This window comes from Perognathus longimembris, chromosome 18 (assembly GCF_023159225.1).
Source record: "Perognathus longimembris pacificus isolate PPM17 chromosome 18, ASM2315922v1, whole genome shotgun sequence".
Classification (NCBI taxonomy): Eukaryota; Metazoa; Chordata; class Mammalia; order Rodentia; family Heteromyidae; genus Perognathus; species Perognathus longimembris.
This window is the reverse complement of record NC_063178.1, coordinates 27,813,106-27,840,599: the sequence shown is the minus strand read 5'-3', so window position 1 is coordinate 27,840,599 and position 27,494 is coordinate 27,813,106. Positions and strand designations below refer to the sequence as shown.

General features: G+C 38.0%; 1 protein-coding gene across 1 annotated transcript in view; it reads left to right on the top strand.

Annotated features, from left to right (window-relative positions):
- The window catches only part of Plxdc2 (plexin domain containing 2), a 363,495-nt gene that overhangs the window by 154,746 nt on the left and 181,255 nt on the right, over positions 1 to 27,494 (top strand). Inside the window, exon 2 of the mRNA XM_048367888.1 lies at positions 4,702 to 4,910. Within this exon, the coding sequence (XP_048223845.1) occupies positions 4,702 to 4,910 (209 nt within the window). The remainder of the gene's footprint in view (positions 1 to 4,701; positions 4,911 to 27,494) is intronic.

Sequence of the window (27,494 nt, the reverse complement as noted above, 5' to 3'; positions counted from 1 at the left end):
TCCTCTTTACTGCAGTAATAAATTGAGATGCAAAGCCATATGGAAGTCCACCTTAGCCAAATATTTCCGTGTATTCTCAGATGACTCTTGCAAGTAAATCTGCATGCACCAAGGTGTCTGATTGTTCCTGCAGGGAATTCACAGTGGTGGTTGAGTTCACTTAGAAAGTACAAACAAAAGGCATACCAGGTAGAACAGTAGAAATGGAGTCTAGTTTTAACTGTTGCATGTTGTTTCATGCAGTTGCTTCCTGGAGTGCTTTGTGTATAGGGCTCAAGGTGTTAAAATATTTTCAAAATGGGGCTGGGAATTTGGCTTAGCGGTAGAGTGCTCGCCTTGCATGCATGAAGCCCCTGGGATTGATTCCTCAGCACCACATAAATAGAAAAAGCCAGAAGTTGTACTGTGGCTCAAGTGGTAGAGTGCTAGTCGTGAGTAAAAAGAAAGCCAGGGACAGTGCTCAGGCCCTGAGTCCAAGCCCCAGGACTGGCAAAAAAAAAAAATATATATATATATATATATATATAATAATTTATATATATATATTTTCTAAAATGTAATTGTTAGTTAAGTATGTGGTATATAAATAATATCACTAGGATATGACTTTAAGTTAATATTTTCAACCCAACATCCCTTTCTTTACTTTTGCTTTTAGTGTAGGGTGGGGGGAAAAAGATACTTTATGTTTTATAAAGAATAATGAAGGATATGTATATGTATCCTATTCTTTTCTTAAATCAACTGTCCTTATGAGAATTTCATAAGGACCTTCTATGGGTAAAACAGTACCCTCTTCAATAATAAGTTACAGCTATTGTAATTGTATCAAAATACATTTATATACTGTATATAAAGAAATGTGTATTTTTATAGTTTTTTAAACCCTTATATCTGAATGGAATTTGTTAGATTATACACATTGTTTCCACAAGGTATATGATTAATGGCTCTAGTCAAATATGTTGGAGAAGATTGCCTGTGGAGGTTTTCCATCGGTGGTTTAATTAATGTACAGCAGACAGAACGCAAACAATCTGTTTGCACAGAATATTCCTGGAGATTTCTCCTGGTGTGTTTGTTTCCACTACAGCTAGGAAAGGACAAGTTCTAGCTCACAAATGTATCTTTCTTCTGAGTAATCCATTTTGGGGCCAACTTAAAAATAATTTAAAATATTTTCATGCATTTGAAAGCCCATGAAATGCAGACGAATAGTTTACTATATAGATAAGCAGCTGTGGTCCTTCTGCTTTCCTTCTGTCTTGGTTTCTATAAAATATCCATTTTGATTGACTTACACATCTCTAGAAATCATTCAGAAATGTTACCAGAATCATCTAAGCAACTTCATGCTTCCGTCTTGATGAGCCCTGTCCTACTGAACATGTGTGTAATCATACATGTAACAGTGCTACCTCTGCACATGAACAGGCAGCCTCGTTTATTCATAACATAACTGGAGAAAAACAATGAGGGTTGGCAGGGCAATCTGATATGTTTTCACAGAAACTGGGGCTGAAGTTCACAAATCTTCTCATTAGAAAACCCATCAGACCTGCCTGGAGATGCTGTTTACTCTTTTTAAGCCCAATTAGAGGGAACAAATAATTGGTTTTCAAAGTCTGCAGTTGGAATGACAACAGCAGAAAGTCTGTGGGTGGAAAGGTGCCAGCCAAGGTCTGTGAGTGTAGCTAGTGGTCGGTTGTGGTCTGTAGTGGTCAGTAAGTGTAAGGAAGTCCTGGTCAGGGAGCAGTGCAGGCCAATGTGGAGACACCACACAGAACTCCAGTCATAGGTACAAATTAATATGTCAATAAAAACGATGTCACAGGATAATTTAAATGGCAAAATGAAAAAAAAGTGGAAAAGGAAGAAACACAGTACTCTGGAGACAGAAGCTTATCAGGAGTAAAATAACCAACTATTCATGTGTCATACAAGAGTTCTACCTGTCTACCAAATTCACTGTCACCTATATCCAGCTAGAGAATACACTTGCATATTTACTATAGGACCACGAACTAGATATATTCATTAGATTTCAAATGAAATTCAAAATATGAAGATCATCATTCTATGTTTTAAAACTCTTTGGCATTGCTTTTTAGAGTCAAAAGTCAGGAAGAAAAATCGAAAGAGAGACTTGAGATGACTGAGAAATAGAACTTCCATTGTTACAATTGGCAGGCAGGAAGGCAGGTTGGCATGTAGGAAAAGAAGGAAGGAAGGAAGGAAGGAAGGAAGGAAGGAAGGAAGGAAGGAAGGAAGGAAGGAAGGAAGGAAGGAAATCCAAAAGTTACTTTAAGCTTCTCTATTGAAGGTTTTAATGAAAACTCTGTAGACGTTTTAGGATATTTCTGCCTAATTTCTTCTTCAGAGGATTGTCATGCTATGTATGCCTCAGGTTGAAGTTGAGCCTTTTGTGTGTATCATTTTTTGACATTTTAAATACTACTGAACATTATGGAAAGGAGTAATGTACTTACTGAATTGTGTTCTTATCAAGTCTGAGGTCCTAGTGCCATCTCCTTTCGGTTTGTCAGCTGTTTGTACACCTAAATCTCCATGGATAGCACTTCCTGAGAGCTACCACCCTGCACACAAGGCAAATGTTCTTTTCTGATGCTGGCCAAAGTTTTGTGCTAGGAGGTTTAATATGGATGGCTATTATAAAATCTTATTGCTTACCTTTGTTGTAAGCTACCTCATATATTCTTTGATAATGAGGCAGGGCATATAAATAAGACAAACACATATGCTCTATGCAGCTTTTTCTAGAATAATAGGTCTCAAGGCCTGACACATTCCTCAGAAACACTGTCTGCTTTTGCAGGTAAGATATTCTCAGTCCCATTTAAAATATAGGGTAACTAGAGCACAAAGTTGTATAAATTACTCGAGATTCCACAATGAGTAAGCTCTAAAAGGAAATACTTTTATCCCAAGTCTATTGAACCTTTGCAGAGTACTTTTCCCAGTACTTAATTCTACCAGGTCTATGGCTCTGACTCCAAAGAGATAGCGAGTGGTGATTGCATTTCCTCATTCAGTCACTCAGTCAACAGTTGCATACTGTGGAGTGGTCTCTATTCCAGACAAATGTGTCTAAAAAGAAACGTTTTTTAGAGTAACGATGATAACACTTCATTAGATGTGCTTGTTGAAACCTTGGGGTCAGGATGCATGGGGACCATGCATGATTCTTAGGGGACCTGAGTTCCTTTTACCATATAGCTCAGTGAATTGAGCGCAGTGCTGTAATTCTCTTTCTCTGGGCTGCCTGCTGGTGGAGCTTTGGCTATTTTGGACCCTAAGATCCTTTTAAGGAATAGATGGAGCCACCATGATAAGATTTCTTTCTGGCTTGTATCAACTAAGCATTGGACTATGCAGGAGATCTTACCAACTCATTGTCTCATCTAGAAGACTTCTCAGAGCCTTTATGAGTTGAAAGGAACAAAGCTGTGATCCAGTAGTAGCCTCTAGTTATTGGAATACTAAGTAGCTGATTCAGTAATATTGTAAGCTTCGTTAAATATATTGTATCTTCTTGGAGTGTTCTTGTACTTAGGAGAATAGCTGAGACATGATTGCATCCCTGTTCTGTGAGCCCTTTTTGAACTCATATCCAAGTAGCTATAAAGCCTGTCAATCCATATCTCTTGGTAATGGCTTGGTAGATGGTTGTTCCTCTTGCTCAGAAATGGAATTTCCAATCCTGGTGGAACACCTTCCCCTGCTGACCTGCTGAAATGAAAGACTGGGAGTCATGATTAAATCTAATTTTCCCTCCTCTAGTGGCAGGAAGTGCTGGGTCACCGGGGCCAGTCCCTGCAGATGGCTTTAAAATACCTCTGTGATTTTATCTCCTTGCCATCCCATCCATTTCTATAAGTGCCTGTCGCTGTCATCCTTTACTACCCTGACAAGTTCCCAAGGTGAGGAGAGCGTGGATGAACAAGAGCTGCTGTGATCCCTGCAGAGGGTACTGATTATTAAATGAGTTAGGCAATGAACCAGGTCTGCCTTGTAAACTAAAGGGTAGGTTGCACACTTACAATGAAGAGAATTCCACATAGGACTTAACCCATTCAAGGACACTGATGTCTCCGAGCCAGCCTATTTCATGTGAAATAGATACAAATATACACCCTCATAATTTCAGACTTTCGTTTCTGAATATACTACTTTAGGGGAAGTTATACATTTCTTGTTTGCGAGAAAGAACAATGAAAATCTGAATGTCCACTTAGGTGCTCTATAGAAAAGCTAGATGGACCAGCTACCATTCTATGCCACATTTTTTTGTGCATCCTCTTAGACTTTTATTTTCAAGCAAACTGCGAATTGCTCAGTCTCATTCCAGTGGATTCTTCTCATGTGCTTTCTCAGAGCAGCTAGAGAATGTTTACAAAGCCTGTGTCCGAACATAGATGGAAAAGGCATTGCTGTAAAGCTGCTCACCAGATGAAATGCTGCTGCACTGTGGGCCGTGAATTTCGGTCACAGTCTGTGGTGTGTTGCAATCATACGCCACCTGAAAATGCTTTTATAACTCAACCAGGTGCAAGTTCTCTGATTTCACTGTGCTCTGTTAATTTTCCATTTTCACCACAAGTCCACTCACCTTTACTTCGCTTGTGGATATGCTGTTTGTGAGTTATACCTGGACTTTACACATTCTGTTTCTTTTCCCAGGCTGGCAGTATGAAGTTGCCCCCACCTTTCCAGGAGCAGAAGAAGTGGATGTGGATGCGCATGCGTACAGCCACCGCTGGAAAAGGAACTTGGATCCTCTGAAGGCGGTAGACACAAACCGAGCAAGCATAGGCCAAGACTCTCCAGAGCCTCGAGGTTTCACCGACCTGCTCCTGGACGATGGGCAGGACAACAACACACAGATTGAGGTGGGTGAATATTCTGGATTCGTGAATATATTTCTTATCATGCTGCCAACTTCTACTGTATACATGCTGTCTCTGAATCCCAGTCCAAACCTTAGAGAATTTTTGTAGTTTATTAACTATAATTGCTTATTTTGTGTTTTTATTATCTTAAGTAGTTGTGCAGTGGAATTGCCATTCAACAAAGCGGTTTATGAACATAACACATCTTGATCAGTGTCATCTCTTTCAACATTTTCACCCATCTCTCCCAATCCACCCCTTCCCTTTTTCTTAATTTTGTAAGCTATGCATTGCATTGTTTACTACATTATCCCCTCCCTCCATAGCTTCATCTGTCTACCCCACTCTCCTTGTCTCTACATACCCCATTCAAGTATCTTGTTTCCTGGTGTTTATTTTGTTGAACTTGGATTTAGTCTTTCTAGGGAGTTACATTGTTGGAGTGTAACTCCTTCCAGAATTTTTAACAATCAGTTTCATTAACTGTAATAGCCAAGTCAGTCAATTACCTACCAATGCATTTACTCACAAGAACAGATCACCTAACTATGAATGGTGATGATGCCAAAGATGTTGGGGTGATGATGCTCTTAAGGAACTCATCATCTAACCACCATAGCCAAATCAACCCTGCACATGTGTGATACATACATAAAACTACACTATAGAATGACATACTATAGTGGCTTTTCTCAGGAATGGCCATTTAGGAAGATACTTAGCTGATGTGTGTTTTGGGAAGATTGTAAGCTTACTCAGGTCTTAACAATAGTGTTCAGTCTCTTAAAACTAATCAAGATCAAAGTCAGTCTTTGGTGGCTGTAATCCTAGCTATACAGGAGGCTGAGTCTGAGGATTGTGGTTTGAAGATATCCCAGAGAGGAAAGTCTGTGAGACTTTTATCTCTGATTAACCAGCAAAATCCAGAAATGAAGCTGTGGCTCAAGTGGTAGAATGCTGGCATTGAGGGAAAAAGCTCAGGGACAGCGCCCAGGCCCTGATTTCAAGCCTGTGGGTTTACACACACACACACATTCAAGATTGAGACCTCTATTGTAAAATATACATTATTCAAAAAATTAAATCATTTAGATACAGCAAATGACACCCAAAGGAAACTAAACAGAGAATATTTAGTCTGCCACAGAATGGAGGTCACCTTTTCCAGAGACATGGAGAATAATAAGAGAGTGGGAAAGTGTTTAGTGAGCAAACAAGAATGTTTTGTGGGAAAGAGTGGAAGGCCTCACATGTTCTGTGGTTAAAGATCATTGAAGTGGGCAGCTGGATGTGGACTGGTTAGAAGCATCCTCTCAGGGGAAGGAGGAGTTTGAGGAACTTATTTATTTCTGTGATGGCTTCTGATATGAAAGGAGGGATAGAAAAATAGAGAAGTTGAAAGTTGTGCATTAAGACCTTCCTGCCCATTCTGGTCTGTCTAGGGCCCCGGTTGTGATTTGCCTTTTTGACCTGATTGCCAAACAGGTTGGAGTTGGAGTCCTGAATAACAAAACCCCAGCTACAGTAACAGGGGATTACAGTCTGAGGAGTGTTGATTCATCTCTGAACAAAGGGCTGTTTGTATATTCGGGCTAAATACACAAATTGTTACCTTGTACATTCTTTCTCAATCTTATATTTTTTTTCTTCCTCCCAGATGACAAGCTTGTAATTTTTTTTCTTTTCTTTCTTTCTTTTTTTTTTTTTTTTCCCAATCCTGGGGCTAGGGACTCAGGTCCTGAGCTCTGTCTCTGGCTTCTTTTTGCTCAAGGCTAGCACTCTACCACTTGAGACACAGCACCATTTCAGGTTTTTTCTGTGTATGTGGTGCTGAGGAATCAAACCCAGGGCTTCATGCATGCTAGGCAAGCACTCTACCACCAAGCCACATTCCCAGCCCTGAGCTCATAATTTTTAGGAACTAGGTGTCCCTCTTTCTGCTTTGCTAGTCTCTGAACAGTATTTAGGAAAAGAACTCAAGTCCATGGAGAATATACAACGTGGTCTTGAAAACAATATGAAAACTTCACAGGTCTCTTTTAAACTTGGAGACATCTTTGATGGATTTGAAGTTAAGGTGGTTGAGATGTTGTAGATGTTAGAAATAGCCATTGTGGAATGCCCTCTCCAAGGCCTTAGCAAAGAGTGTGGTTCTAGGGCTCTGGCTGACCCATTAAAGTGACAACAGAAGGTGGCATGAGAAACTGATGTCATATAATTTACCTTAAGAGGTAATACTGACTTCTGTTGAGTGGTCCTTGATTTTTTTTCTAACCATGTTATGATAGCTACTTAGAGCTGAGAACAAACTCTTTTTTGTGCCTCCCTTTACTTGGAGGCAAAGGACGGAGAAAACAGAGCTGAAGTAAAAGGCATGAGAGACATAGACCACCTGGAGCTAGGACCCCTCCTGGGGTTTGCAGAAATCACAGTGAAAACTCCATTTCCTTAGAGACAGATTCACAGTCTTCAAAATATAAGCCATTGTCCATTCTAGCTATGCTTTTGTTATCTATCCCATTTCACAATTCTCTACCTCAATGTAGACCACAAGGATTAAGGAGTTATAGTTAAAGGAAGAGAGGAGGGAGCAGGGCACAATCTGATGAAAGCACACTGAGGCAAGAATTGCCAGGTAGTATGTAGACACTGTCTTGTTTGGTCCTTTTAGCAAGGGATATATGGTGAGATTTGTGTTCCCAGGTTCCCCACACAATCCTAGTGACTTTATTTTCCTTATTTGTTATTTATTTATTTGTTTTTTATCTGTTGTGGGGCTTGAACTCAGGGCCTGCGAGCTATCTCTGAGCTTTTCTGCTCTAGCCCAGCTAACATTATGACTAATAGCTCCCTTCTTTATTGTCTGGTGGTTAATTGGAGATCAAAGTTTTATGGACTTTCTTGCCCAGACTGGCTTTGAATAGAGATCCTCAGATCTCAGCCTTCTAAGTAGCTTTGAATACAGGCATGAGCCACCAGCACTTGTCTCTAGTGAGTTTTTTATATGATGCCATTTCTGCTTTAGGTTTAGTATTCTCCTAATATCTACCACCAGTCAGTAAAGGAGCTGGTAACAAATACAGACTTTCCATCTTCCTGTGATCTGTCCTTTCTACGTGACCTTGCTCTATCTAGGCAAATTCACATGTGAGTCATGTTAAAGTTTCAACCTGGCTAGGAGGAGACTCATCTTGAAACTACAGATACATAGTATGGAGATCAGCTGTGTTTATACCAACATTTTTATTTTAATGTGCTGGTGGTCCTGGAGTTTGATGGGGATATCTGGGACTCTAAAGTCTTTAAAATCATGCCTAGTTATGTTTGACCCTTGAAATATTATTTTTGGACGTTATTGTATCTTTCTTGGGCAAAAAAAAACTTCTATCCAATTGAGTGAAATAGTAATAATCAAGTGGCTCTGAGGTGGTTATTCTCAAATGAATACCATAATAAGACTTTTCTGTATCTTTTGGGAATCAGCACTGAGTGCCTTTTCCTTCAGAAACTCTTAAAGTTGCTGTCAGCAATCACAATTATTCTGTGCAGCAGCCCAACCTGTAGTGCTTATTACAAAGTCATGTGTCCCAGCAAGACTAAAAGCACCCAAATGGCTTTTGTATTTACCTTCTTCATATTTCTGCCAAATTGTCTACACTGCACTTTATGTATGAAAAAGCCAACAACAACAACAAAAATCTCTCAGGATACAATGGTGCATTTACTATTTGGGCACAGAATCCCCTGAAATACGCAAAGGCTATTATACCCTTAGCTTGAGACTCGGTGACTATATTTGTTCTGGCTCTTAAGAAGAACAGATAATAAGGGATTGGAAAAGTTAGAATGCCAGTGAAAGAATTGCTACAATTGCAGACTGCTGGTCCTTTTGTCCTTTTCTTCTTTAAAAACATTTTTTCCCATGAAGATATTAAAGATGTGTTGAAATCGACTGTTATTTCCTCTGGAGTAAGCGGAGATCTGCCAGCTGCTGACAAGTAATTGTTGTCTTAATTGTTAGTTTCTTTGAGATATTTCTTTTTTATGGCCTCTCTTCCCGTGGACATAAAGTCAACCAGCCCCGTTGAGTAAGAACTAAACACAAGCTTTTGGACCACTGCCAGTGCATGTGCTATTTTATTTGTTGATACTTGTTTTAGAAACATACAGGAATAACAGGACTTTGAGATAAGCTTGAGTTCCATTCATGATCTGGCCTTGTTTGAGCAGATTTCCCATCACTCCAAATACAAGAATGATCCAGCAGGCAAGGCAGCTGTCTTCATGGTCTCTTCTTCCATTTCCCAGCATATGTCTGGGAGAATGCAATGGGATGGAGACTCAGGGAATCATGCAGGCCTGAGCCTTGAATGTCTGTTATTGATGAGGGTCTTAAAGCTCAGCATCCTACAGTGTCCTATTTGCACAGATCAGTGTTGGTTTCTTATTGTTCACTTCAATCTCAAATTCCTTTGTGACATACCACACCAAAGATATGTCATTACCACTTCATCACACATAATACTTGGAATTTCAATATTTCCTCTCTCAGGACAATGGAAGTTTATGAAAAGGATAGTGGAATGTGCATTTTCCCCCTTCACCCAAAAGCCCTTGGATGACCTGATGAAGTGAAGTTTTAAAAACAGGGACTGGTTCAAGAAAGCGTGGTACATATACTCAATGTAAGTTTATTTATCCATCAGGAGGAATGATGATTACATCAGTTGCAAAGCAATGGATAGACCTGAGGTGGGGGTGGGGCAGAACATGTTAAATGAAGTTAGTCAGGCTCTGATGGATATTTTCTCTCATGTGGAAGCTGGAATAAATTTATAAATGTACAATAAACACTTCAGGGTTCTGTGCTAAGTGTACACAAATGTATTAGCTAGTTAGTAGTATTGTCAGAAGAGAATTCAAACAATGTAATTCCTTAGAAAGGCTAAGTTGCCTTCCAACAAAATGATCACCAGGAAAAATGTACTGAAGAGGTAGGGGGTTGGGTTCACTCAGAGGGGTATAGATAAATAAACAGAGACGATTGGGGGAAAGGAGATAGCAGTCATAACCATGCATATCCTACAAAATAAGAAAATAGAGGGAAAGGGTAGGGTTGGGAGGGCGGGGAAGGATGATGAAAGAGGTGACACCGATCAAGCTCCATTGTAGTCATAATCTGATATTTTGAATGGTAAGGCCATTGTACAACTACCTAAAGATAACAAAAGAGAAAAAGAAACAAAGAATCACATGATCACATTGTTTTACAATCTAAAACTGACTTAAAAATTGTGAAATGAGCCAGTGCCCTTGAAACTTTAAACATGCTTGCAAATCACCTGGGAGTCTAGTTAAAATGGCCAGTTGGGGCTTCTCAGTTCTAGTCTGGAGACTGACTGTTATTCTGCACGTGCTCCAGCTGTGGCTGCATATGGAACTCACAGGCCAATTTTTGAGTTGCAGTGATCTGGACCACAAAGCAGACTTAGCTATTATTGATGTTCTGAAAAGTCTTAAATTTCATATCCTATATATAAGATGTTTCATGGAGTTCTCATGTTGGTAAAAAAAAAAAAAGAAAATTTCAGGTGTGTCCAGAAGCTTTAAAAGCTCCATGTGTGCATAAATTTCATGTTTAAATGGTGTACAGTAGGGAGTGATCAGAAGAACTGGGTGATAGATTTAGCTGGAAATGAAAGTTATATATTTTTCTTTGAAAAATATGTTAAACTTTTTGATCTTCCACATGCCATATGCCTCTAGTTGTGTTGGCATTTTGTTTTTATGTTACTTTACATTGTATAAATATACTTATGTTACATATATATACATACACTTATGTTAAAGATGTTACTTAAAAATTACCAGTTAAACTGTTTATTGCTGCACAGTTATTTGGTGGCTTCGTGTGTGTGTGTGTGTGTATGTGTGTGTGTGCGCGCGCGCGTGAGTGCATGCATGTGCCTGTATGTGAGTATGTGTTTGTTTGTTGCTACATAATCTATTTTAGAGTAAAGAAATCACTGCAAAAGATTTAAAAGATATCACTGATTTGATCATGATTTTATGAATAGATGGCAAATGCTATCCTTTTCTTCCTTTTTGTCAGTTGTAGGGCTTGAACTCAGGGCCTAAATTCTTTTGCTCAAGGCTAGCACTCTATCACTTTGAGCCACAGCTCCACTTCTGGGTTTTGAGTGGTTAATTGGAGATAACAGTTTCTTAGGGACATTTCTGTCTGAACTGGCTTTGAACTGTGTTCCTCAAATCTTAGCCTCTTCAGTAGCCAGGATTGCAGGCATGAGCCACCAATGCCCAGCCCACCATCTATCATTGCTGAAGATTATGCTTAGAAAAACAAAGTCTGGTTGTTCTCATGTCTTTTAAACCTAAAATATCACTCAATTTCAGATGTGTAACAATAAAAGTAATACATTTGTAAGGATATAGAGAGTAAAATTCATGTAAAGGTAAAGAAATATAAAGGACAGAACTTCTGTGTGAAAAGCATATAATTATGTTGACTTGGCTCATTTATTTTTAGTAGAAAGAAAAGTGCTACCTGATAACTGATCAGTTGTTACTATGTTGTCATGAATGTGAAAAGTTAGTTATTACTTTTTAATGTATCATTTCAATTTTAAGCTCATAGAAGCTGCCACTTGTGGTTGTAAGTTCAGAACACTGTGGAACCAGAATACTAAGATACATTCCCACATACCTGCCTCCCAAATGCCTTAAACATTCCCAGGTGCAGCTAAGTACATGTTAGAGTGTCTTGCATAGAAGCAGACAAAGAGAAGTGTGGACAGCATAGGTTAGTTAACACAAGGTTAGTTAACACAAGGGATTATGTAAGAGCAGGAGTCAATGAAACAAAGTAATGGAGAGCCTGTTAGAAGATACAAAGGGGCAAATGTATTTCTCAATAGCGATTTTTATTTTTAGGAACTAGTATTTGAACTTAGAGCCTCTTGCTTGTTAGGAAAGTTGTTTACCCCTTCAGCCAGGCCTTTCATCCCTTTTTTGCTTTAATTATTTTTCAGGCAGGATATTTCTGCACAAGGCAGCTTTAGAGGACAATTCTCTTGCACGTACTTACCTGCAATTATATGAGTGTACCAACTCATTCTTTAAATAAAGTTTTACTAACTTTTCCCCCAAGCTGGCTTTGAACCGAGAGCCTCCTATCTCAGCCTCTGAAGAAGTTGAGCTTATGGGGGTGGGCTACCACCCCTAGCTCTTACAAAAGAAAAACTTTAAACCTTGTTTTGGACTGAATGTTTCGAATTGACTTATGAAGGTTCTCAAAAACCACTGAAAATATTAACAGCAAACATTAAGATTATGTCCATGTTTCTAAAACATTGTTATGGAAGGCATAGTAGAGACTGGACGAGAATGCCCCAATGTAGAAGAATGATGAATTAAATTTAGCTGAGAATTATAGTGCTGTGATATGAGATAGTGTTAGCCAAAAGGTTAAAGTGTAGCTTAAGGATTGCAGAAATATTTGGTCAGCACTCATATAATATGGGTTGGAAACTGGTCTCATTTCTTCAATTGTGTATTACTAAATATTGTGCATTACTGATGAAAGAATCTACTTCTATTCCTTTTGTTTTGGCAAGTGAAATAAAACATCAAATCTTAAGCTTCTGATTGAATTCTATTCACTTTCTTTTTAGAATATTGATGGGGACTTTCATTTTGCAAAGAAGAAATGCACTAGAGATAGGGAATCATACAGAAATAATATCGGTAGCTATTGCTTGTCCTTTAAAAAGATAATGAGGATTAAAATAGGGTTTCATATGTCTTGCTCAATTATAGATTATTCTTAGCTTGATATGTCAGCTCCTTATTGAAACAAAAATGGAAAAATGATCCATAACTGTCCTTCAGAAAGTTTCATAAAGAATAATTACATTATCCCTCTGATGCTTTGCTGTTAGTTAATTGAGTTTACTTATAGTAATAGTATAGCAATAGTCCCTTAAATGAAACATACAAGTTGTAAAGTTATTACATCTGTTGATCATATGACTCATTTTCAGACCCAGAATCAGCTTTTAGTGTGGATAACAAGCTTGCATTCTCTATGCACAGAAGTAACATATTCAATCTCTCAATCCTCGGTGGGATTCTAAGATTAATAAGTAGACTATCACAATGACTTTTTTGCCACAGTGCCCTAGACATTTATGAGGACCTTGTTAAATCCTCTCATGGTAATGACTAATATCAGGTAACTGTTAACCAGGAGAATTTCTGTTTCATGATTTGGCAATGTGGCTTTCTTCTTTGCCCAACAAGAAGTGTTAAATGCCCAGCAAGACATTTAAATTATACTCTTATGAAAATTATTATGTTCAATGTCAGCAATTATAGCTTAGCCTTGGTGTCATAGGACACGATATTTATCTATCATTGTCTCCCATTATCCACAGTTTTCATTTTCAGGTTTCAAATAACTACATTTATCTATGACCTGAAAATATTAAATAGGATGTTGTAAAACTAAGCACTCAAAAGTCTTAAATTTTACAGAATTATGAGTAACTTGATGAACACTTGTACCATTCTGCTCTGACTTGTGTGTGAATTTCTCCTTTGACCCACATATGAATTCTATGAGGCGAGCACTCTACCACTAGGCCATATTCCCAGTCCTACATATGAATTCTATGTATGCTACCTTCCCATTACTCATCAGTTGCCACCTTAGTTATCAGAGTAACTGCTATTGAATTATTTTACTGTATTCAAGTGGCCTTTATTTCCTTAAGGTTGAGAATCACCAAGGCAGTGATACTGGCAAGTTGCATATGCCAAAAAGAAGCTGAAAGGTGCAATAAAGAAGTGAGGGCACAAGAAATCATTTGGGGGTCAAGTGACATTTCCATAACTTATTGTGACATATGGTGTAATTGTCATACTTTACTGTTGTTAATCTTTAATGATGCATAAGTATAAATTGAACTACTTTATCACATGTGTATGTCTATACATGTATGTGTATATTTGCACACATATGTTTACTTGCATACATACATACATGTATACACACACACACACACACACACACACACACACACACAGAGTTTGGTACCGTCCCCAGTTTCAGACATCCAATGCAGTTCTTGGAACACATCATACCTACATAAGTGGTATTACTATGAATGATTTTCACAAATCACACACAATTCACCTTAATTATTTCTTAATTGAGAACATGTCCAATCTGTATATGCAGTTCAAAATACAGAAAAGGAGCAAGAAGCCTTCATAAGGGCTGCAACTCGGGGGTGGGGCTTGAAGACCAGTAGCTGCAGCTCACAGGGTGCAGTCCCTGAGTTAACCTGCAGGGGGCAGTGCTCCAGAGGGTCTGTGATAATTTCCTTCCCAAACAAGGAAAAGAAACAATTGCTGTTTGCAGTTATTTCTTTTGTCTTTCCTTTCTTTTCTCCTCTCCTAACCTGTGGTCAGGGTTTCTGATTTCAGTACCCTTTATCCTGTATATAAGTTTATCTGAATTGGGGAAGAAAAGGTGAATCACAGAAAAGGTGGGGAAAAGGGTGAAGTAATGCAACAGTGATACTCACTAGACTCCATGTTGGAAATGAACTTTGTAATTTAGAAAGAAGGAGAGTGGGGGGAGGGAAAGCTGGAGAAAATGAGGAAGGGGGTAACACTGCTAGAAAAGAAATGTACTCATTATTTTCTTATTTAACTGTAACCCCACTTTACATCACCTTTACAATAAAAATTTAAGATAAATAAACAGTTGAAGAAGAAATTCTCCAAGGAACACTGACACGACTCAGCCAGTGGGAAACATAACCTGTCTCCTCAGCTACCTGGTTCCCTGGCAGTGATGAGATTGCTTGTTGTGTCTTTCACTGGACAGTCGCTTTTTGTACCAACTTGCTTTACCTTTAGGACTAGCTTTATCCTAGTATTTTCAAAATAGAAATAGAGTAACAAAATTATACTTCAGAGCCTAAGTAGATCTTTGTTGGCACAGATGTCACATGGTGTTTATTTCTGCATCTGAGTGAGAATCAGGGCCAGGACTTAAATCCACAAACATTGGTAATATAATTCATCTGCCAGAACGCAGGATTTGAACTTACTTACTTGATACAAATAATTGCACTACTTTTGTGAGACAATCATACTAAGCCTTTGCTACTTATTTTACCTAGCAAATTAATTTGCGCTTCAAAATTGCACCATTTTGTACCTTTGTGTTGAAAAACATGATAAACTGGGATAATCTATTACTTTATATGGCAGTCAGAAGTACCTATGGAGCTTTGTTAATGATAAGTTTTGTGTCTTGGACAAATATTCTGAACTAGAAGAGAAAATGCCTAGATCTAAACATTAAGGAGACATTACAAATACAAGACTTTAACATTTTCTCTGATTATTTAAACTCACATTGTGAGAACATGCATTCCACAGTAGTATAATATGCAGTATTCAGGGTTTTAATTCACCTGGCATTTATAAAGCAGGTTTTGGATAGATAAGGATCATGTGGTAAAAATAAACTTGCATATGTATATTCAGCTTCATTTCTTTTCCACATCATAAACAAATTTGCTAATGAGTAGCTCCATGATCTGTATAGGAAGACATGAAATATACAAAGGTGCAAGAAAGGGTTAGTCATGCTAATTTTCTCTTTTTATGTTTCTCTGAAAGAAAACTTTTCTGTTCATTCCCTAGCAATGCAAAGGTGTCTGAATCTATCTATAAACAGGAGAAGAATTGAACTTTACAGCCCATGGGAACAGTTGTTTTGAGCTATTTCCATATGGTATTTCAATCCTGAGTTATTAAATAGAAGTAGCAGTTTGGGATCCATTGCTCTGAATTATATGGATCAATTAAATGTGTCTGAAATTGTTTTCTCTTTTTATTTTTACAATAAATGTCCAGTGTTTTGTAAACTTAATGTATGCATATTTATGTAATAAGTAGCTAAAAAGGAAATTTCCAGAGAACATCAAAAATCCTCTTTTCTTTCTTTGTGCCATTACTGAGGCCTGAACTCTGGGAACTGTCCCTGAGCATTTTTGCTCAAGGCTAGCATTCTTACACGTGAGCCACAGTTCCACTTTTGGACTTTTGCTGGTTAGTTGGGGATAAGAGACTCATGGACTTGTCTGCCTATGTTGGATTTGAACTGGCATCCTCAGATCTCAACCTCCTGAGTAGTCAGGCATACTTCTATATCTTTACCTACCCACCATCTTTCTATTTTGTATCTGTGATTGCTGACACCACTTTTCACTAAAGAAATTTGAAAGAAAAATTTCTAAATATAAAAGTATTTCTTTTTTCTTTCTTTCTTTTATTTATTTATTTTTTTGCCAGTGCTGGGGCTTGAACTCAGGGCCAGAGCACTGTCCCTCGCTTCTTTTTGCTCAAGGCTAGCACTCTGCCCACTTGAGCCACAGAGCCACTACTGGCCTTTTCTATATTTGTGGTGCTGAGGAATCAAACCTAGGGCTTCATGCATATGAGGCAAGCACTCTTGCCCCTAGGCCATATTCCCAGCCCCAAAAGTATTTCTTTAAAGTAAAAATTTCACCTAGTTTATGATCTCTCAATAAGTAAACATTTCAGGTATGTTCAAAGCCAAAAATGTTTCATTTCAAAATAAGGTTTTCTACTTGTCCTTTTTTTGAGGGAGGGGAATTAATAATATTCCATTTCTAGAATTTTCAAAGACAAGTACATTGATTTGAATTTTCTGTGGAAACTTAATTGTAATATTCTTCCGTTGTGACACATCTGTCTCCGTGAACATTATTTGAATGCAATTCTTTACTGCCCGGCCATATAAAACTGGAATCAAGTATAATTTAAAATGTCATATTTTGAAAATATTTATGAACAACATTTACAAATCTTCTTAAAGAATTGAAGAACAGTTAATTTTCCTTACAAATAAGATTGCAAAATTATACACTTGGGAAGAGAGTGCTAAGGAATCATTTTCTTTTTTAAGTAACATTTCAGTAAACAATGATTTGTCACCATTCTCAGTCTAGTAATCAGATATTGCTTCACTATTTTTTGAGTGAATTGGATTCTTCTCAAAATAGAAACTCATCCCATTCAAATGAAATAAATCTATTTTTGAAGTGTTTCTAAGGAAGTGTTTGTGTCTAAATATAGAAATATACCAAGCCAAAATAGTAAGTTTTCATTAGAAATGTGTTTCATCTCACCAGTGGATCCAATAATAGTCAAATTGTCTTCCAACCATAAACAAACTTAGATGAATCTTTGTGTATTCACTGGTTCTCTAAAACTCTATGAAAAACAATTGCTTGCCATTACAAGCCTGAGGAAATTAAATAATTAGTGCACTCTTCCCTTCAGCGGTGAGTTTATGGTAGAAGAGTTTAAAAGGCAGCTACAGGTCACTTATTTACCATGACCAAACACATCATTTTGCATCACTGAACAGGATTACAAAGATTAGCTGAGACTTATTACCCAGGGTGGCTTCAAACTGCAAGCCTCAGATCTCAGCCTCTTTAGTAGCCAGCACCTATCTAAATGTTCACATTCTTACTGACTTAACAACAGTGTAGAAGGCCAGACACTGGTGACTCACACCTGAAATCCTATTTGGAGGTTGAGTTCTGGAAAATACCTGTTTGGTGCCAAGTAAGGCAGAGAATCAATGAGATTCTAGCTCCAAAATAACTGGCAAGATGCCAAGCTTGGAGGCATGGCTTCAGTGATAAAGTGCCAGCCATGAGTAAGAAAATTGAGGAAGAGCACAAGCCCTTGAGTTCAAGTCTCAATACCAAGGGGAAAAAAAAAGAACAACTATGAAATGTTTTTAAAGGGATCTATTTTTCATTTAGTGATCACTTGGGAATGTAAATTATAGCCAGTATAAATGACCATGTGACTGCTCTGCCTGTTTGTTTGTTTTTTCTTAGTAATATTTTTTACATGATGGTAGTACACAATTTGAGGAGAAGAAATGATTTCCAACTTGGAAACATTTCCTGAAGCAAAGCAATGTGGGAGTTGAAGCTTGGAAAAAGAGTCTAGGAGAAACGCTCATGGCTTTCCTTTGTTTCAGTTGGTCCTGGGGAACTCTCTACCAGTCATCTTTAGTCTTTGAACTCACAGACGTGCCACTGTCTTCCCATGGAATGAAAGCACCCAAAAGCTAACTAACCTGGCATTGCAGGTAGCTGCTCTCACGAATGCCTATGTCCAAATGAGGTTGTTATATACTCAACATTTTTGCAAGGCCTATATAAGTCGAAATCTTCATCACTTGTGTAGGTGTGTGTATGGGCACGTATGGGCACATGAATTTGTGTTTGTGTACCTTTGTGTGCTATGTGTATGCTTGCATGCACATGTGTATTCATTGTTCCTAACTTTTGAATTAAAAATTACTTCAATGGAGAAAAAAAGGTCATCGGATGGCCTGTTACCTTACAGTTTGTGTACACATGATTTTGACACCTTGATTCCCTAAGCAGTGAAACCAACATGCTTTCCTACTATGAAAAGGCCAAATATCCTCTTGTGATGATTCTTTCAAAAAAAAAAATCGAGTCCTGAGTGTGAACTCAGGGCCTGGGTGCTGTCCATGAGCCTTTTGATGCTCAAGGCTAGCGGTGTACCACTTTGCACCACAGCTCCACTTCCTGTTTTTTTCTGAGTAATTTATTGGAGATAAGTGTCTCATGGACTTTCCTGCCTGGGCTGGCTTTGAACAAGGAGCCTCATATTTCCACCTCCTGATTAGCTAGGAATTACAGGCCTGAGCCACTGGTGCTCCACCTACTGCCTTTTTATTTTCACCATGCTACAGCTTTCCACTTGCTAGACAAGTGCTCTTCCACTTGAGTTATGTCCCTCCCCCTTGATGTCTTAAATTTTTCCTAGGTCCATCGATTTCCATGCAAGTGACACAATATAGTTCTTCTAGATGGAGGAGTACAATTCTGGTATCTATCATCTATCTATCTGTCTATCTTATCTATCTCTCTCTGTATCCATCTATATGACATTTTCTAAGCTAATAACATTTTCCCCTACAAGAGAAGAGATTGATGAAGGACAGCAGACAGTGGGCTAGTTACAGGGCTGCCAACCCCATGTCCATAGCTGAGCAGTCCTTCTTTCCTTTTACCAGGCAAGGGAAACATCTAAGTCTGCCTTCCATCTGTTCATATTGGACCCTATGGACCTGCACGGATGCAAATGCATGTCACTTGCACACATTCACTTCCTCTCACAAAGCTATGTTTCTGAAGTAATGCACACCTGAATCTGTCCATGTGCCATACATAGAGGTTTACTTTCTTCAGTCAGGAGACTGTTGAACGGCTAACGAAAACATAAGACTCAAATTTTATACCCACAGTCTATTTCCCAGTGAACTCCCCATGGTTATCTCCTGAATATAAATAGTTACCTCAATGTACCAGACTATCCACACCTTTTCTCATTCCCATAAATGCTTATGTGTGGCTGGAGAGATTCTCTAACCTTTTACATATGTATCTCTCAGTACCCTGGCCTATAATTATTATTTATCAATAGATTTCATTATGGGTTTGAGTTTGGAGGGTGGTAGTGAATTGGAAATTGAGTTGGATTCAAAGAAAAATACTTAGCATATCTAATTCACTTGGCATGTGTGAGCGAGCTAGGCACAGTCATGTAGATGCCTGTGGAGCGTCGACTCCTATGGACAACACTTTCTTTCCCTTCTAACCAAGACAACCAGTATTTAGAATGAGCCATTTCTTTAGCTAAAACGTCTCCTTCTATGTACTTAAAAATAAGGATAAGTCAAATAAATGAAGATATGCCACAGATAAACCTAGAAAAGGAAGATAAAGATGAGAAAGGAATGATTGGGAGCTTTTGTTTGGAGGAAATATACCGATTTAGTGTTTTTACGTGAATACCTGACTTAGCCATTGATCACTTCGGGAATTATTTTTAATATCATTAAACAGAATTCAGTTTCTATGTGTTAATGAATGCTAAAATAATGTTAGATGAAAGTGTGTGTGTGTGTGTAAGCGTGCGCTTACATGCGCGCACATGTGCCAATCCTGGGACTTGAACTCAAGACCCCAGACTCTGTTCCTGAGCTTTTTTTTCCCCCCCTCAAGGCTAGAGGTCTACCACTTGAGCCACAGCTCTACTTCTTTCTTTCTGGGCATTAATTGGAAATAAGAATTTCATGGACTTTCCTGTCTGAGCTGGCTTTGAGCCAACATTCTCCAATTTTAGCCTCTTGAGTAGATAGGATTACAAGCTTGAGCCACTGGCACCCAGCTATGAAAATCAATAGTAGACATTTTTCAATATCTCCTATAGCCTTTGCTCAAAAATCATCTGATGTGAATTTTACAGTCTGAACAGGGAAGGTTGTTTTCAACATCTTTAACCTTTACTAAAATGCTTTGTGATTCTTAAGACAAATTTATATCCTGAACATTCAGCCCTAATTCTCCTCTGGCCAGTCCCAGATGTCATCTAGTGAATCTTCCTCATCTTTTTCTCACATGACTTGACCTATAGACCTCAAGACTTAGTCTCATGAGTATCAGTTCACAATTATACCCAGCAAGGATTCATCATGGTGCTCTTGGCAGCACAGCAGTGGACTAGCAACTTTGCCTTGATTCACTCTTGGGTTGTCCTATATAAAGCTATTTATTAACTGACCTTTAAAGAGATAGAGTATAATTTCCCACATGATAAAATAAAAAGGTTCTTAGATTTAACCCTCCATTTATCACGTATTCATTTAGCAAATACTTAATGTGGGTCAAATGCTTGGGTTCTATAGTAAATAATGAATATATGAACTGAGCTTTCTCAAAGCTAGGGGATTAGACTAAAATTATTCTATTATTATAAATATAAAGGTTCAAAGTAAATGTATGGATATAGGGCATTAGGTAGGGGTAAAGATGACAGTTGGGTGAGTTCCATCCAAAGGCTTAGTTCCTGAGCCCAGAGTTCTGAAAGTACTGTGAAGGGATTTGCATTCCTTTGGGGCCAAATGAGTTTCTTGGCCATTATTTGTGGATGGCTCAATCCTCAGAAGACTCCCATAGACTGCCTTCTTGAATGAGGATTAGAATGTTTTAAATGTGGGAACAGACTCATGCCCAGAACCCAACCCACATGTCCTTTCCCTAAGTTCATGTGTCTCTCTCTGCCTGCCCCATGGTCTCACAGCCTGCTATGAGTGATCTCATCTGTTTTCAATGAACTTATAAATGAGGAAAGGCTCATTTTGTCTCACAGTTTTGGAAGTTCCAGTGCATGACTGGCTCTGTTTTGTGAGAGACCTGCCACAAACACACAATGACAGGACCATATGGTAGCAAAAGTATTCACATCATGAGCCAGGGACCTCATGGCCTGCATAGTGGTCTGATTAGTTATAAATCACCAGGGATCTAATGCAGGGACCTAGATTGAACTTTAGGTTTTGTGCTAGTTGTAACAGCATGGATGTATTCTTTATCCACGCCTGACTCTGATTTCAAAGAATAATAGTTGCGGTCCTTGCCTTCTGCTTGAGCATAGGACTTTTTTCTCTGCATCTTCTTTCCTAGGAGTTTCTGAAAGTATCAACCAGGTGATCACATTATTAATACCTAGGACTCTGGAGAGCAATCAAGATAAAAACTATACCAATATGCAAATAATTTTAGCATTTTCATTGTTACTATCACTGTGTGTGTAGGGGGAGGTGTTGGCTTTGAAGATGGAAATCTTGCAACATTCTTAGAAGCTTTGTGAATAAAATACACTTGTCAGAGTCTGAGAAATTCTCTGGGCTTCAACTCAACAATCTTATGACCAATTCTTTTGATTATTTAAAGATGTCTGTTTCTAAAGGAGGAGAAAAATTGAAACTCTAGACTTTGGATGCCATCCTAAAACATAACTTGGGTCATAAAAGGAGAAATCAAAGAAAATGATTTCATTGCTTAATAAGTTATTTATTTGTGTGTGTGTGTGTGTGTGTGTGTGTGTGTGTGTGTGTGTGTGTGTGTGCGCGCATTCTATTTTGCTTTTTTCTTCCTTGGCTTTAAAAAGCATTCCTTAACATGTTTTGCAAACTATTGTTGGCATTATCTTTGTGGCGAAACTTTTAGATCTTCATAAAAATCCTAGGGCAACTAAATATGTATTGTATTTAAGAAACTATGTCCTACATTGCAGACTGATTACTGGGTCAGAATATGATCAGCAGAGACCTGTGTTGGACTATGGGTTTTGTGCTGGCTCTGAAAGAGCACTGCAGTGTTCTTTCTTCTGGCCTGCCATCGCTCCTTTGATTCCAAGGAATGTGTGTTCCATTCTTTGCCCTCTGATTGAATATTGGACTTTTTCTCTGTATTTGCTTCCCTGTTTCCTCCAATCCCTAGAATAGTAATTTTCCTAGAGAACAACACACATTTCTTCCTAGGGTGTTAACATTATCACCGTTAAGCTATATTTTAAAATTTTATCTGCAAATGAGCTAAATTTGTTACCTCAATGGGTGACAAGTCTAAACAACTTTTACTCCATTTGTAGAGTAGTGAGAAAAATGACTCATTAGATAGCTAAGCCCCCAAAGGAAATTCAATAGCAAATAGTGTCTGTTTTTACAAATATTTTACAAATATAAGAAGATTTCTTACCTATAAGCATTCAGCTCAAGGTCTCTGCTCTGATATCTTTGGAATTTTTCATTTGCTCTACTTAAATCAATTAACTTCCCTGAGAGTATGGTACTTACATAGCCACTTAATGCCTCTTTCTAACTAGATTTGCAGCGACATGAATTCAAGATTGTGTTTTATATATATATATATATATATATATATATATCAAATGATCTTCTTCAAAATAAATGTTTTAATACTCTAATAGCAAATGAAAACATATTTAACGGATTTATATTTGAACCTCAAAATATATCTTCTATGAGTGTCCACTCAAACCTAGCAAAGGCCAAATCAGAATTAAAGTAGCTAAAGTGGTTCATTTAGTCCTTCAGCTCATCTGTCTGAAGGGTATAGTACCATTTCAAGGAAAAAATGGTTTTACTTTAAGTGTTTTAGTTGACCAAATATGTTGGATAAACTAATCTGGAGATCTTAAAATTCCAGAATCCAATCAGTACTTCACACTAATTAAATCAGTATCTAAGCCTATTATGCATGACATCAACCTATAGACAAGTCGCAGAACCACTGCAAGAGCAAAGACCAGTTTAGTTAAATTTCCAAATGCATGAATTTAAACTTCCCCAAGTTATCCAGAACTTCTTTCTACAGTGTGTTGTTTATAACTAGCATATGCTTCACACTGTATAAGTATGCAAATCCTGGTGATTATCTGTTGTGGTGTGAATGTATCTCCTCAGATTGGTGTTTTGGAAACTTTAAGTCTTAATTCAATTAGGAATTCCTAATGGAGTTAGGAGATGCATAATGGCAGGTGCCTTAAGTCCTGAGGGTTTTGCTCTTATGAATGAAGTAATGCTGTTAGTAAGAGACTGAGGAAATGTTTCTCTCTCACATGCTCTTCTACCTTGTTCTATATGAGGATACAGTGAGCCAAGGGCCACTACCTTGAACTTGAACTTTCAAAACTAAAGAATTGTGTGAATCAATAGAAATGATGGGGGAATACAATTATAATATTAAATGTATGTATGGGAAAGTGACAATGATGGAAGGGGTGATATTGACCAAGATCCATTCCACTCAAAAACTGCCATGTTGAACTGAAACCCCTTTGTACAACTACCTAAAGATAACAAGAAACACAACTGTGTGAAAATAACTTTGTTTTCCTTATAAAGGATTAAAACTGGAGTATTCTGTTATGCTATAAATACAGGTGAAGATCTGATTATAGCTGACTGGTAATCTTTGCAATTGCGTACTGATCTCAACATGAAATGGTGCAACTTATCCACTGCACACTTGTGTTGTTGCTGTTGATTTGTTTTGTTTTCCCCTGATACTGGTGCATGAAATCAGGGCATTTTTGCTTAGGGGCTGGTGCTCTACCACTTGCACAACAGCTCCATTTCCTGACTGGGCTGACTCTGAACTGTGATTCTCAAATCTTAGTCTTTTGAGTTGCTAGGATTATAGTTGTGATCTACCAGCTGCAGGCCATCTATCTACTGCACTGTTGAAGGTGATTTTTCTTTACCCTTGTTTCAAAGCTTATATAACCAGGAAACAAACATGCCTAAGATGCTACATCAAGTCAATGCAGCAAAAATGGTGCTATGATTCTACATATATTACTTGGGACAAGTATATATTCAACCAGTAAGATATTAAGCAGACATCTCAAAAATTTGCTTGATTGATTATCCATTAGGGAGCAGAAATCTGGACACAATCCCATTTAAGGGGATGGATTTCAACACAGAAGGAACATGAAGGGTCACTATCTGTAAATGAGACCAAGGATTATTTGTTAGTCCTATAGATGTCTGAAGCATTAGCATTTCTGTCAGTGATTTGAGAAGTAATAAGCTTGACAATGATACAAGTAACATTATTAAATGCTGATCAGTCTCCAAGATATCTCAAATTTAAAAAAAAACAGATTTTTAAAAGCTTAATTTCTTTTTCTCAAGGACATTTTTGAATCACAATTTGGAAATTCAGCTAGTTGGTGGTATTGGCTTTTGTTCAGTAGTTATTCAATCAGTTGCATGGTCGCACACACCCTGTGCCTCATGCGAGATTCATTAATTAGCCTAGTGTATGCCATTGGCGTTGGAATTTTTAATTCTCCAGGTTAGTCTGATGTGCAGACAAATCTGTAGTTCAAACACATTTGTTGCCTGATTTCTGTCCTACCTGGAATACAAGTTCAAGTGCTCAGTGGGAGATGAACACAGGTGTTATTTGAATAAGCGTGGTCCTCTCAGTTATATCTGGCTACTACTGAACCTTTAATTTTGTGCTGTATGTATGTACTATATTCTAGAAACAGTGATATTTATTTTCCACATATTTGTTTTCTAGCACTTAATATGATATGTACATTTGTGAAGCTCTTAAAAATGCTAACTAGAAGCTGGGCACAGGTGACTTATGTCTGTAAACTTAACTACTCAGGAGGCTGAGATCTGAGAATCCTGGTTGAAAATGAACCCATGTAGGGAAGTCCAATGTGACTTTTACCTCCAATTAAATAATAAAAAAGCAAGAAGTAGATCTGTGGCTCAAGTGGCAGAGTACCACTTGAGGACATTTGTACAAAAGCTTAGGGACAGTGCCCAGGCCCTGAGTTCAAGCACGAAGTGTAGTACAACATAAAAAATAATAAATAATAAAAATAATGCTACCTGAAATCACTAACTCTGATCTTTTCTGGGTTGACCCAGTTATACTAAGTACTTCAAATTGAAGTCAATATTGAATGCTTTTCTTCTCTCAAATGCTGCAAAAAATTCTTTTGAAGTCTTCCTATCCTTTCTCACCATGACCTTTCTTCCTTTTATTCTTGTAAGCAACCTAGTTTGAGCTATTATGATTTTATATTGGGCCTATTGAAATAGTTTCCAAACCAATGTCTGATTCTAATTTCTCCCCATTCTATTTCTCTAGATTGTTTCTTGAATGCCCACACTTCATCCATTTCTCCACAGGCTTCCATGGTTTCACAAAATGAAGTTCAGACTCCGCACGGGCAGGAATTCAAGATAAATTCTACCGATCAAACTGTACTCATTTCAAATGGGATGATTATTCTAGAGAGTTGCCATACTATTCTTAGGTTTTACTCTTCCCCATCTACTTAGATCATTCTGTCTAACTGGAATAACTGGCAAGTTCCCAATTTATTGTTTAGGCCCAGAATTAATACCATTACACAATTACTTCAATGAACTTTTATCATTTCTTATATCTTTTCTCTTTTGTTTCTGCTTCTCTTCCTTTCCTGTTCCTTCCCTTCCCTTCCCTCTTTGTATTTTCCCTCCATCTCTCCATCTCTCCTTCTCTCTTCTTTCTTTCCTTCCTTTCCTTTTCCTTCCCTTCCCTTCCCTTCCCTTCCCTTCCCTTCCCTCCCTCCCTCCCTCCCTCCCTCCCTCCCTCCCTCCCTCCCTCCCTCCCTCCCTTCCCTTCCTTCCTTCCTTCCTTCCTTCCTTCCTTCCTTCCTTCCTTCCTTCCTTCTTTCCTCCCTCCCTCCCTCCTTCCCTCCCTTTCTTTCTTCCTTCCTTCCTCCCTTCCTTCCTTCCTTTCCTCCCTCCCTCCCTCTCTTCCTCCCTCCATCCCTCCTTTCTAACAGAGGTTTGAGCTGGAGGCTTATTCTTGAGCCATACCTCCAGCCCTTTATACTTGTTTATTTTTCAAATAGGGTGTTGCACTTTTCCTAGGAGGATTGATCTGCTTTAAGTTGCCCCTTTTCTACCCCCATCTCCCTGGATCTAATTTTTCTTTTGAGCAAAGCTGAGTGAGATTGCCTTATTAGGAGCTCATTTATCTTATTTTAGTTGAGAGAAGAGATTTTTCAGTTATCTTACTCTGTTACATGCTTTAGAGAACAAGGACTATGCATGTATCTATCTTAGGCATCTTTTGCCATTCAGAGTACCCAGCTCAAGGCCTCGCACAAACATAATCAGAGCATCACAAGTATTTGTTAACTTGAATGAATGGCACCTCAGAGAAATGTTTGTAAATAAATAGACCATTTTATGCATCCTTCTATCTTAGAATGTGTTCTCTTGAGGATTTCACCTCTATACATTTTTCTTGGTGTCTGTCCAACTAGTTCTTAAGGAGGTGAGAAGCTAATAATACTGATATTTCATCCTCGATGCTTTTAGCAACACAGAAGCAAAAAAGAAAAATGTGCTTCTCAGACAGCACTAAAATAAAAATTTCTCCTGGCTATGTTGTAATTTTATTGCAAGATTAAATGCCAGCTTTATAGATCTCAAAGAGACTGCAAAGTCAGCAAAGCCATGCTATGAAAATAGTTGTTTCAATCAAAGATTGGTAATTTTAAAACAAAACTGCCCAACAGATGGCATTTATTTTGCTTCGTGCTCTTTTTGCTTCCTTATTTTTAATGACTCATGAAATTAATGAAAGCTCTCTCCCTTTCACTGCCCTCATTTGATCTGCAGATCAGCTACCTAAGGTTAAATGAGTTGCCAGTAAGACTTTCCTTCTTTCAACATGTGATCTAAGAGGAATTTATCATTTAAAACTGGCTTTTTAAATGGTTTTTAGAAAGCAGTAGAAACATGAACGTTGCTAAGAGTACTTCTATACCAAAAGAAAGTTGTTTTAGAGATTGTTTGGGATACGGATATTAAAGCTACCCAAAATACTGACACAACAGTCCCTCAATAAGATATGGATAGAAGAGCATCTTTGAGCACAATGGCTCTGAATTTCCACTCAGGAACAGATACGTTGGATGACATAATTGGATAATGCAAAAATTCTTTAAATCCCTTTCATTGGGAAAATTTTCAAGACACTGATAAGGCCTGTAGTAAGGTTATGTATTTTC